The sequence below is a fragment of the Melospiza georgiana genome, unplaced genomic scaffold (assembly GCF_028018845.1).
Source record: "Melospiza georgiana isolate bMelGeo1 unplaced genomic scaffold, bMelGeo1.pri scaffold_29, whole genome shotgun sequence".
NCBI lineage: Eukaryota > Metazoa > Chordata > Aves > Passeriformes > Passerellidae > Melospiza > Melospiza georgiana.
In genome coordinates, this window is record NW_026652215.1 from 3,884,284 (window position 1) to 3,897,515 (window position 13,232).

The 13,232-nt window shown below is 48.1% G+C and overlaps 1 protein-coding gene across 1 annotated transcript; it reads right to left on the minus strand.

Moving 5' to 3' along the window:
• Positions 1-650: 650 nt before the first annotated feature.
• Positions 651-11,547, minus strand: LOC131096371 (olfactory receptor 14J1-like). Its single transcript, XM_058044709.1, has 2 exons — positions 11,529-11,547; positions 651-1,624 (listed from the first exon to the last, which is right to left on the minus strand). Exon 2 carries the CDS (start codon positions 1,581-1,583, stop codon positions 651-653), a length of 933 nt encoding a protein of 310 aa, XP_057900692.1. The 5' UTR covers positions 1,584-1,624; positions 11,529-11,547.
• Between the last annotated feature and the right edge of the window lie 1,685 nt (positions 11,548-13,232).

The following is a 13,232-nucleotide window of genomic DNA, read 5'->3' on the forward strand; positions in this document are numbered from 1 at the left end:
GGGCTTTTCTGTGCTGAGCATTGGCCTGGGCATGTTCTTGAGAGAGCCTGGGCAAGGAGCCTGGAGCCCCCAGGTCCTGGGCTGAGGCATCAGCGCTGCCCCAGCAGTGCCCATGGCCTGTCCCTGCTGCAGCCCCAGCACTGCCACCCCCAGGGCTGTGCCCGGCCCCGAGAGCACTCAGGCCCTGCAGCAACACCAGGGCCACCAGGGCAGCGGGACAGGGCCACGGCAGCAGCACTGGCAACACCAAGTGCTGCTTCTGCTGGGCACAGCTGCTGGGCCAGCCCTGATCTGCCCCCAGCTCTGCACACAGACATTGCTGCACTGTGCAGAGAAGGCAACAAAAGGGGGATCTCCAGAGAAAACTTTGCTGGACTGTGGCAGTGAGGAGCTATGTTCTTGATAGCTTCATATGAAAGAAATCCTTTTTTTCATTTAAAGGTATCAAGAGCACTGCTCCTCGCTGACACAGCCTACAGGTCACAGTGGACGTTTGGAGAAACAAAATGAGATTTGGCAAAATTGATTGCTTTCATTTAGGGACAACATTAAAAAAGGTAAACAACCAAAAAAAAGCTTCAAAATGAAACCAACAAGAAGTATCAAAGACAACTTTTTTTGCAAATTATTTTCAGAAACTGTCCAGCAGTTTAATGTTTCTTACATTGTCTAGTCATCAGTCTCCAGACTGCAGCCTTGAGCTCCTGGTTCCTCAGGCTGTAGATGAGAGGGTTCAGAGCTGGAGGCACCACCGAGTACAGAACTGTCACTGCCACATCTAGGGATGGGGAGGACATGGAGGGGGGCTTCAGGGAGGCAAAAATGCCAGTGCTGACAAAGAGGGAGACCACGGCCAGGTGAGGGAGGCAGGTGGAAAAGGCTTTGTGCCGTCCCTGCTCAGAGGGGATCCTCAGCACAGCCCTGAAGATCTGCAAATAGGAGAAAACAATGAACACAAAACAGCCAAATACCAAAAAGACAGTAACAGCAAGAAGACCAAGTTCCCTGAGGCAGGATTGTGAGCAGGAGAGTTTGAGGATGTGTGGGATTTCACAGAAGAACTGGCCCAGGGCATTGCCATGGCACAGGGGCAGGGAAAATGTATTGGCCGTGTGCATGAGAGCATTGAGAAAGGCACTGGCCCAGGCAGCTGCTGCCATGTGGGCACAAGCTCTGCTGCCCAGGAGGGTCCCGTAGTGCAGGGGTTTGCAGATGGACACGTAGCGGTCGTAGCACATGATGGTCAGGAGGAAATACTCTGCCGACATGAAGAACATAAAGAAAAAGAGCTGTGCAGCACATCCAGTGTAGGAGATGTTCCTGGTGTCCCAGAGGGAATTGTGCATGGCTTTGGGGACAGTGGTGCAGATGGAGCCCAGGTCGCTGAGGGCCAGGTTGAGCAGGAAGAAGAACATGGGCATGTGCAGGTGGTGGCCACAGGCTACGGCGCTGATGATGAGGCTGTTGCCCAGGAGGGCAGCCAGGGAGATACCCAGCAAGAGGCAGAAGTGCAGGAGCTGCAGCTGCCGCGTGTCTTCCAGCGCCAGCAGGAGGAAGTGGCTGATGGAGCTGCTGTTGCACATTTGCTAGGGCTGCACATGGGGACCTGTTCATGGAGAAAGGACAGTGACAAGTCAGGAGAAGCTGCTTTGAGCCAAACCTGGGCCATTCCCTGTAGCCTGTCCCACTGGGACTCACCCACCCTTGTTCCTGCTCTGGGAAATCCCTCATCCAGGTCCCTGCCTGGGCTCCAGTTGTGCTGGCTGAGTTTGCCAGGAGCAGCCAGGCTTGTGCATGGGGGCTCTTGAGGAGCCATCTCTGCCCTGCTGCCCTTGGTTTGTGGCCATGTGGCAGAGGGATAAAGCTGGATATTCAGGATTTGTCAGGGGAATCACTCCTAATGTTGACAGGCTTGGTAGCATCTGCACTCCTCCTTCTATAGGACATGGATGTCAGGATCTGGTTTTAGGAATTATTTTCCTACCCACACATCTTTCCTGGCTCTCTGAGTAAGAAATCCCAACCATTTCTGCTGCACTCAGAGTTTGCCACTGCGAGATGAGAGAGGCAAAGGATTGCCTGTGGCTGAGGGAAGGTGAGGGGCTGTATGGGCTTGTTCCCAGCTGATCTGGCTTTGCACCTTAGGCTGCAATCAAAGCACAATCACACTCCTGGGTCTCCCTGGGATAAACCAGACCCTGCCCAGATCAGAGGGATCCCTGAATGTCTCACCCTCTCTCAAGGTCTCTGGGCAAGGTCTCAGCACCCCCTTGTGCCAAGGACACTCACGGCTCCCTTGGCAAACCCAACAGCATTTCCTCAGCTCTGGCAGCTCTGCCCTTCCCCGTGGGACATTCAGGGAAATCCCAGAGGCTCTGGCACAGATTTGCACCCAGGAGGGCAGCTCAGAGCTTGGAAGGGCACAGCAAGGAGATCCCTGGCTGTGCCCATGATGGGATCTCAGGGAGGGGCTCAGCTCATTCCCCTTTCCCATGGACTGCTTTGCCCACAGCCCCACAGGTGCCAGGGAAGCTTGGACACCCCATTCCCATGGACACACCCCTGCCTGGCAGGAATGCCAAGGGCAGTGCCTGACTCAGCAAATGCCAGAGCCTCCCTGAGAGCAGCAGATAACAGGGTCAATATCAGGGCAGGGCAGAACCAAGAGAAGATGTTGTGGTGCTGTGCCTGAGAGGGCAGGGCAGAGACAGCCGGGCACTCAGGACAGTGTTCCCCTGTCCAGCTGTGCCTGGCACCTCCCACACACCAACCGTGCCCTCATCCTGCCCCAGCACTGCTCTCTTCAGCCCCCTCTCCTTACCTGAGCATCTCCCTGGGCCTGGACATTCCCTCCTGAGAGGAGCCTTGTCCCTGCCAGCGCTCACAGAGCCCATCCCAGCCTGTGTGCCCTGGCCGGGGCCCTACAGAAACCTGCCTGTGTGCAGGGCCCTGGCTGGGGCAGGCTCTGTGTGCAGCTGGGCAAGGGCAGCTCAGGAGAGCCCTGCTGGGCCCTGCAGAGGTGATGCTGCTGCTGTCCAGGGCTGAGGAGTGGCTGAGGGCCTTTGGGAGGCTCCCAGCAGAGAGACTCTCCACCCAAAGTTACAGTTCTGCAGTCCCTGTAAATGTTCAAACATTTCTTTAATGATCCTGTGTGTCCCTTTCAACTCAGAAGGTTCTGTGATTCTGGGATTACAATTCCTGTTCTGCTTCTCTCATCCCCCTGTTGTCTATAATCCAAAGAGAAAAAAAAAAAACCTTGCAGCAGTGTTAGAACAGTAAAGCAAAGTAAAAACGAGACATTTATTGGAAGCTTCCAGGTGTCCCAGTAAGGATGTGGTACACCCAGCTCCTGATTTCAATGATTTATTAAGGTTGATTAATTAGGATATTTAACAGGAACATCCAAAAGGAGATGCATTTTCCCTAGTTACACACCCCTGGGTCAGCCCATTGGAGTAGGTCCAAAGGCTTCTTTGCCTTCACTTTTTATAATAACTGCTCATATTCTGCTCATTCTCAAAACCCAAAATGCTCCTATATGTCCAGTTCCTGGAAGACTATATAGCATTTCAGGACTATATAAAAGAATAGGACTAGACAGCATTTTAGGAATATATTTAGACAGTCAGGGTATTAAGAGAAAGGTAAGGAAACATACTAGATTTAATTCAGGATTAAATCTATATAAGAATATAATAGTGGTTTAATACAGTTAAGAGTTTAGTAGAGTTAAGTAAGGATTATAGAATTGTAACTATATAATAGTAATTTAGAGAGCTATGAATATATAAAAATGTAAAAAGTACAAAAAACTTTTTGTCACCACCCCAACATTCCCATCTTTCTCCAAGCAGAAAATTGAAAACACTCTAAGGAAAGCTCCTGATCTTTACAGCAATCCCAGGCTTACCTTCTTTGGGAAGTGTCCTCCGGAGCTGTGCCCAGGCAGGTCAGGAGCTGGGAGCAGCCCTGCCCACCCAGCCCCTCTCAGCAGCAGCCCCTGCCCTGCTCAGGGTGGCTCCTTCCCCCCACAGCTTCTCTCCAGCGCTGGGAGCAGCTCCCCGGGCCGGCTGAGAGCTGTCCCTGGCAGGCAGCAGAGTCCCTGCCCCAGCACAGCACCCTGGGCTGCAGGACCCTGCTCTGCAAGACAGCCCTGGGCACCCCTGGCTGCAGCCCCGGCTGCTCAGCCCTGCAGCAGAGCCTGGCAACAGGAGCTGCCTTGGGCTGTGCCTGGGCTGGGGCAGCAGGGAAAGCCAGCCCTGCCTTAGGGCCACAGCCCTGCCCTGGAGCAGCTCTGAGAGTTCTCCTGAAAGGTCCTAAAAGCTGTGGGATGTGCCAGCTCCAGGAGATCCCTGCAGGAATGGCAGCTTCTCTTCCCACAGCCAGGGAATGACTGTTTCAAACCTGGGCTGATTTCTGCTCTAGTGAGCCCTGAATGAGCTCTGCTCTGTGCTCCCAGCCCAGGCTGAGTTTAACCCCTCTGTGCCCCTGTGCTGTGCCCAGGGTGGCTGTAGGCAGTGCCCCAGCCCTGCTGGGCTGTGCACAGGAGCTGCTCCTGGCCAGAGCTGTCTCTCTGCAGTGCTGCCCTTGCCAGGAGCTGCCTCTGTGCCAGGAGCCTCTCTGCAGGTTTTTCAAAGGACTTTGGGTTTGGCTTTTGTCTTGCAGTCTCTAAGAGGTTTGTGCAATCATGGCCTCCAATTATCTGCTGTAATTAGTCCCTGGAGAGGCTTTGTCAGTAACAATACTCATTTGGGCTCATTAATACTTTAGGGTACTTTAGTTTTTTTAAGGTATTTGGTGTTTCCCTTTTGATACAAGCTCTGTGAGAGCTTTATACAATCATGGCCCCAATTATCTGCTTTAACGAGTCCCTTGAGAGCTTTGTACTGACACTCAGTAGTGCTCCTTAATACTTTGAGATACTCAAGGTTTTTAAGGTACTTTGGATTTTCCTTTCTACATTGAATCTCTGAGAGGATTTCATGCCATCCTGGCCTCCAATACTCTCCTCCAAGGAGTCATGAGGAGCCTGTGTTGGGGATGGACCTCAGAGGGACACATTCATGCCTCAAGACACTTTGGGTTTTTTTTCCGTCTTTCACTCCTGGAAAGGTTTGTGCAATCTCTTCTCAGGCCCTGAGGTTTCAGGGCTCAGGTCCGAATGCACCATGGGGCTCATTATGATCAAGTACATCCTGACCAACCATGGTTTTGCTTTGATTTCCTTCTACTGTAGTGCAGTTCACTAGAAAGTTCTTTTTCTATTGTTACAGAGAAATATTTCAAATAACTTCCAATAAATCCATATTCCTGTTTTAATGGTGTATGGTTCTCTTTAGAGAAGAAATGATAGCAGCATTCTGTGACTGATAGACTCAGGGGCTTTCCTAAGGAGGTCTGGCCTGCTCTGAGCAGCTGTGTCTTGAGATCTGACTCAGTGTGGAGAGCCTTGCTCCACATTTCCAAACCCCATCCTGTCTCTCCTCACTCACCTGGGGTCAGCTTATCTTGGAGAACTTGCTGCACTCAGTCAAAGTGAGGTTTTTCTTCTTTTATTTTAGTAATCTAAAACTCCTAAGCTCCCTGTTGAATATGGACACCCTCCTCAAGTGTGTGCCAAGCCCAAGCTGCCACCAAGATCACTCCAGACCTGCCCTGGGCCAGCTGTGAGGATGTGTGGAGGCCCAGAGCCCTGCCATCAGAGTCTCAATCCCCTAGAAATGGAGGACTGGTTCCAGATAAGAGGAATAGGCTTTCAGGTTGGGGTGAGATGCTTTCTTCTCCTATTGATCTTTGCAGACACATGATTCATGTCACGTTATGTTACCCCATTGGCCCATTGGCCTAATTATCCTAGTTAATCTCCTATTGCCCATGTTTGTTTAGCCCTAGAATGTTCTCCCTCTGTCCCTCCACTGGCCCTAGTTTGCTGCATTCCTTCACCCTTGTTTCCCTATTGGCTGACCTGACCTCTGACCCCTCCTCTGCACCATTTTCCCCCATATCCATTGGACTCTGACCCTCAGCTCCACCCTCACTACCCCATATAAGACCCTGTGCCCTCAGCCTACACCCTGTCTTCATCCCTGGACCCTGTTCAGCTGTGTACCCTGTTCCTGTACCAATAAATCCAGTTTGCAGGAGATCATATGAAAACCCATCCTGCCTGTTCTGTCAGCTTTCTAAAGTAGCAGTGAGCTTTGGGCTCATGAGTGCTGGACACTCCAAGGGCCTCAGTAGAGTCACAATTCTACACATGGCACCCGAACGGTGACCAGATTCATTGAGGTTCCTGTGAGCATCTTCAGCAGTGATCCTGCCAGCCAGATGTCACTGGAAGCTGTACACCTTTGGGTCAGCCACAACACTGAAGTGAGACTAGAGTTTTATCAAATCTCACTGAAGTGGAAGTTGACCATCCCTTCAAGATCCATGGGACCAACTTCACTGACAGCCCCATAAGCCCCACTTTGACTGAAGATTGTGCCTGTGAGACTGAGAGTGAGTGACTGAGTAGCAGAGAGCTCCCAGGGGTTTGAGCTTTTGATTTTCTGTTCCTGTGGTTGGGAATTCCCTCTTCCATTGGGGGCAGCTATGGGAAATACTCATTCCCAAGCTGAAAAGGATGTTTTTGTAAAGTTTTGGAGACCTCTAAATTTAGAGGGTAGTTAATTTTCTGAGGGGAGTTTAAAAGGTTCATGGTTATTTGAGGAGCTTCCTGATATCTCTGTTGATTCTATCAGATACTGTTTTGGGATTCTCTTGAAGAAAATCTTTATATTTTACAAACACAAGGGGTTTTAAAAGGTGGGAAATTTTATCCATTGTTTCATTCAATTTAATGGATTGTTTCACGAGTTCATGGTTCCAACCCTTTGTCCTGGTTTATTCAACCCGCCCCCCAGGTTCCCGAACCCACGTTCCCTTAGAACAGGATGGGAGATGGAGCCCATCCTTTGGAACAGACAAGCCATCTGCTGCCTGCCATCTCCTCTCCTTTTCTGTCTTCACCTCAGGGTGGTAGTGGCCATGCTGCCCTGAGATATTCCCTTGTCCACATTCCTTCATCTCCTGATCCTAATCCCCCTTCCTATAAATCACAAGATGGCAATGCTCCTGTTAGAGAGACCACCATTTTAGATTCCCTTCAGCCTTCATCCCCATTTCCTGCCTTTGCTCCACGTACCTCCCCTGTGACAGGCCCCACCTTGATGTTGAGTTCCGACCCTGGAACTGGACATGGGGCCAACTGGAAGGAAGCCATTTTGGCTACCAAAGGCCTTCAACACAGTGTGTTGCCAGTTGGCTGAATGCCCTACGCCCCTCCCAGCAGACCTGCTTCCTTTGCAGAGGAAGAGAGCGATAGCTTATCTGAGAGTGAGGATGAGCCCAAGGATTCTTGGAAGAGGATGCGGAGCAAAGCTGCAAAGGAGGGGGACTGGGAGGTGGTATCCAAGATTCAGGTGGCACCTGGGCAGTATAAGAGGGGGCCAAAACCTAAATCTATTCCCTATGGATTCCCATTTAGGTTTTGGCCCCTGCTTATACTGCACAGGTGCCATCTGAATCTTGGATTCTCTACCTCCATAGGGAAATTAAGGACTTAATTAATGCTGCAAAGGACTATGGGAGGAGTTCTCCCTATTTTAAGAATTTGCTGGATGCACCATTTACTGCCCACACGATGGTACCATAAAATTTAATAGAGTGTATAAAAATTATATTGTCACCTGCTGAGTTTATTTTGTGGAAACAACTTTGGATAAATAAATTTAATGAATTGCCAAAAGGTTATGTTGAGGAAAAACGGTGACAACACCTCACAACGGACTGTGTTACCAGGGAAGGAGACTATACTAGACTGCAATATCAGGCTGAAGTCCTCCCCCGGTCAATACTGGAAGATCTCAAAGGTGCTGCATGATGTACCCTCCTCCACCTGACACTTCTACATCCCACATTGACTTCACTGACATTTGCCAGGTCCCGGATGAGAGCTACATCAAGTTTGTCGATCACCTTAATAAAGTGCTGGAAAAACAGGTAGATGATCAAAAGGTCCGGGATTATCTTATTAGCAAATTAGCTTTCTGTAATGCCATTATTGAGTGCAGAAAGGTTCTGGACACCCTCTGCCTTGTCCATGAGCCGACCATCACTCAGATGGTTGATGCTTGCATTTGCCAAGCGGTCTCAGACCGTGACTCCAGCCTAGCCAAGGCCACAAGCCAGGGTGCAATGGAAGCGCTGGTTGCATTAAATGTGCTTCCCCACAATACAGAATGTAATAAAGGCAGTGGAAACTGTTATAACTGCGAGAAAACTGGACATATAGCAAAAGACTGTAAATACAAGACTAACAACCGTTCTCATTTTTCACCCAGCCCTGAGTCCCAGAGCCATTGCCCAAACTGTTCCTGAAGCCAACAGCACTACCAGACCTCGGAAAACCCCCAGCAGAGCTCAAAATGACCTCAAATATGAAGTTATTCCATCCCACCCTTCCATAAGTGATAGATGTCCTAGGTTACAATGTAAAGATGTATTCTATTCCAATCCTCAAGAGCTGTTGAAAGCAGGAAGGGCATTGCTTTTTCCTTATCTCCTGTAAATGGGCCAATCAATGCCTTGCCATGTGACTCAGAGATAACTCCCTCTGGGAGCCATTTCTTGACCCACCCCATGACTTATAGAATGATTTTAGCTCATTGTGAGATGCTCCGCCCAGTGGGGAGGAGTTAAGCATCCCCACCAGGATATAATCTGGGGTTTGGGACCGAACAAGCTGCCTTTCCACTGGATTTCCAGGGAACAGCTGCCATTTCCATTGGATCTTCAGAGGAAGGCTACACCCTACTACAGGATCACTGCTCCAACATAACCACATCTGCCACTCCAGGAGGACTGCAGCCACCATTCCAACTGGACTGCTAACAACACCCTGACCAACAGGGTGTCAAGTTGTATTCTAACTTTGTCAATGTTTTATCTTTTGTATTATTGAATACATTTTGTTGTTTTTTTTTTTCTTTTCCTAATAAATTGTAATTCTGACTTGGAGTCTCTCACTGGTTTTGCTTTCAAACCAGAAAAAATGGAAAAGCCTGAGCAGATTTCCTGAACAACAAACCCAACTCGGGAGCCACCTGCTCAGTCCAGGCTGCCAGGATTGGTGTCACCTTTCTCCAAGGGACAGTGTGAGCAGAAATGATCTCTGGGAGCAGAATTCTCTGAGTCTCCCAGCTGAATTCTCTGTCCCTGTCCTTTCCCTGGATCTCTGTTGCAGATGGAGGCTGCTGGTGCCACCGTCACCATTAACATCTCTCTTGAATGCAAACAGATGTTCCCAGTTTTATTAAGCAGGATTTGCTCAATGTTTCTACAAAACTTCTGTATTCCTCATGGAATGAAGGGACCATTTTGACCCTAAGAAGGTGACATGGAAGCAAGGAGTCAATTGTGACCCTGGGGTCCCACGGAACCAAGGGCCCATGGTGACACAGCAGGGCCATGTGGATCCAGTGGACCATTGTGACACTGTGGATCCAAGGATACCATGGAGACACTCCCAGAACCTCATGGAACCAAGGAGTCCATGGTGTCCCAGTGGGGCTGCATGGAGCCAATGGTCCATGGTGACACTGCCCATCCAAGGAAGCCATTGTGGCACTGCGGAAGCTCATGGAGAGAGGGAGGCCATTGTGACACTGAGGAACTTCATGGCACTAAATATCCATGGTGACACAGCAGGGCATCATGGGAACCAAGGAACTACTGTTGAAACTCATGGAACCAGGGGCTGTTGTGGCACTGCAGAACCAACAGAGCTGCTGGACCTTGTGCCCTGGCCCTTCACAGCTCCTTGGGAGGCATGGCAGGAGCAGCACCCTGGGAGCCTCGGGAATGCCCCTCTGGGATCCATGGCACACACTCCCAGGGGCTGGAATTCCAGTTCACAGCCAGGAAAAGATGTTCCTCCCCTGGGAGGCAAAGCTCTTAAGAAGGAGCCAAAAGCCAAGTGCAGCAAGATCCTACAATGACATTTCACTGCCAGCCTTCATAATTTCACCCATTGTTGTTGTAGCTCATGGATTGGGAAGTAAATCAGGGCAGGATCTTTGGTGGGAGCTGCCCTGGGTTAAGGGAGACACTGAGAGAGAAACAGAGCAGGCAAAGTGAGGCAGGAGAGAAAGGAGGACACCAATACAATCAGCTGAGAAGATGGCACTCTGAAAACAGAACTGGAACTGATGGAAAATGAATGGGACAGAAATCAATAGTTCTGAAAGTTCTATTTACTATCAAAATAGATCACACACACCCAGACCTACACAATCCCAATCCCACACCCTCAAATTTCAATCTCACTTCTCCCAATCACCTTCCAACACCCTCTCACCCTGGAGATTGTGGAATCAACTAGATATGGCATGGGACTGAGTTTTTCTGAGGTGGGAACAAGGCAATTTGACATGAATTGAGCCATTTTGGGGTAAAATTGAGGTGTTTTCAGTGGGATTGAATAATTTTGAGGTGACAGACCAATTTATCTTGAATTCTGGAGTGCAAGGATATGGAGAATACTTCCTTAAATCCCCCAAGAACACACAAATCTTCCAGAATATGTTCCCAAACCATAAATTCCACCTCAAACACCTGTTAAATAGTAGGATTTTAGATATCCTTGATCAATTACTTTCTTTTTTGTCATATTTCAGGTGTTTTTAAGTGATAAAGAAAAATCAGAAGAAAATTAGGGCCAAACTAAAAGGATAACCAGCCAGGTGTCCTCCCAACATGGATCACAGGAAATGTGGGTCACCAGGGCTCTGACCAATGTGGATCCTCCCATGGGGGATGAAGCTGGAGCGGTGCACGAAGCTCTTCGGCAGTTGGAGCACTTGCAGGACTTCCCTTATGTCGGCGGAAGGGAACCAGGACATCAATTTGATCATCACAGGCTCGATTTTATTGATCAGTACGGCGGGTTAAATACAGTTAATAATGAGCTTCATACATATTGCAAAAGTTGAGCTCAGGATTGGTCAGCTTACATATCAGCACCTACGCCTACTTCTACATTCCTATGGTTCTACTTTTGATACTTTCTATATATTCTTAGGATATATTCAGGACTAATCTCAACTCCCTATCCTCATGTTGCAGCAAGGTCACTGCTGACTCTTCCTTTCAGCTTGCTGACTGCTGACTTTTCTCCTTCAGCTTAACCAGTGGCATTATGTCCGTGTGGCCTTTCTCAGCTAACCAATTATTAATAATGCTCTCCACATTTCCCCCGTTTTCTTCTTGTGCAAGGAGATTAGTTTGCCATGTTTTTGCTATAGTACGGCTGACCATGTTTTGAATACAGTTAAAGATACAAGGCAAAATAAGCAAAAACAGTAAAATTACACCCAGCAGTCCTATAGCATAGATCACAAGGTTCCTCAGCCACGGTCCGAGTCCTAAGCCTTTAAGCCATTCGTCAATTCCTAAACCGTCTTCTTCCTTAAGTTTGTAAAGTCCCTGTTGTAATTCTGTTATCTTAGTGTGAATGGACACCGAATGATCACACAGATTCATGCAACACATTCCCTCAAACTCTTCACATTCATGCCCTTGTGCTAAGAGCAAAAAATCTACAGCAGCTCTATTTTGCAAAACAGCATGGTTAACACTTTGCACATCTGCAGTTAGCATGTCTAGAATTTGTGATGTCTTGTTCAGCTCATCCCTTGCCCAGCATCCTAATTGTTTTGCTAAATTCATGGCTTTATTGGCAGATCCTCCTGGCAAGATAGTTGAAACCACCACCTGTTTGAATGTGCCCCAAAACCGTGGATCTCCTATCTGGCTGCAGTCTAAGTCATGTATGCTACGTTTTCTCCTGTTTGAATTTTGACTCAGCTGCATTAGCAAGGACACATTAGCATGAAACAGTGACAATTTTACCAAAAAACAGGGTCCACCCTGTGGTTTAGCTGGTATACCATTCCATGCCCTGTCTCCACAAATCAAGAATATTCCTGTGGGTAATTTCATTGGTGCTGTGATATTTGTGCCGTTACATTGACTGTAATGCTGCGGAGAGAATTCACTCACATTCAGGGATGAATCTAGGGTGGCCCATGTTTCTTTAGGTTGGTTTAAATTCTGAGCATCCGAAAGTTTGAAGCTAAACCATCCACCAGCTGTAGTGTTAGATATGCTGGCATTTGTACTTCCAAAAAGATCCAATTCTTCAGGAGGAGAATGCAAAGAGGTGTTAAGTGATTGGATTAGTAAGCATTGATGATAGCCATCACTCTGACCTGCAGTATACCCTTTTTGTACTGGTAATGTGATGTTTGACATGTTAGACATACATAAGGTTTGATTGTTTATCAAACTACAAAATTCTCCAGGAGACCACACCAGAAGTCCCACCAGGCATGTTCGAAATGGGTTAGTGACTCCTCCAAGACTAAGACAAAGTGATGATTGGTTAGTTTGATTAGCAAGTGCTACCCATAAATTTTCCCTTGGTTGACTAAAGTGTGTTACTCCTACTGCTTCACTTGCTACAGCATTGAGCAGCATAACAAAAACAAACCTCATTTTTCTTTCTGCTTGCTTTGCTTCTCCTTTTCTTCCTTCTGCTTACGTTGTTTTTCCTTTCTTCGCTGTCTTTTCCCTGGTTTGCTAGATTGTCTATTGTAAGGCTGAGTCAATTTTTGAATATACTGATCTAATTCTAAATCAGCATCCTTGCTCACAAGTATAGCACGAGGTAAGTTTGAAGGCAAATCAGCTTTACAGCGAGCTGCTATGATGCGTGAGGCTTTAGTAATTTCAAATGTTCTAAGGTTTTCCTGTAACTTCCACCTAAGATATGCTATAATCACTTGTTCTGCACTCCCAAAGAGCTGTAATCCTGTCCGTCCTGGCAGGCCAGTACTTTGTTCAAGAGCTCTAACCCAGAAATAATTTCGAGTCCACCTTCCAGAACAAGGGGCACACCATAAATAATCTACTGACCTCTGTGAATACCAATAAACCTGATTACAATCTGCACAATGCAAAGCTACCCATGCATAGCACTTATCATTATCCCTTTTGCAAACATAACAAGGAAGTGAATATAAGTAAGGACCAGTATAAAAGTCCGGTTCTTCAATGCAAAGCAACCAATTCAATGGTGGTGATCGCAAAGCCTCTTCAGCTTTTTTACTATATGAGGCTAACAGCTCAAG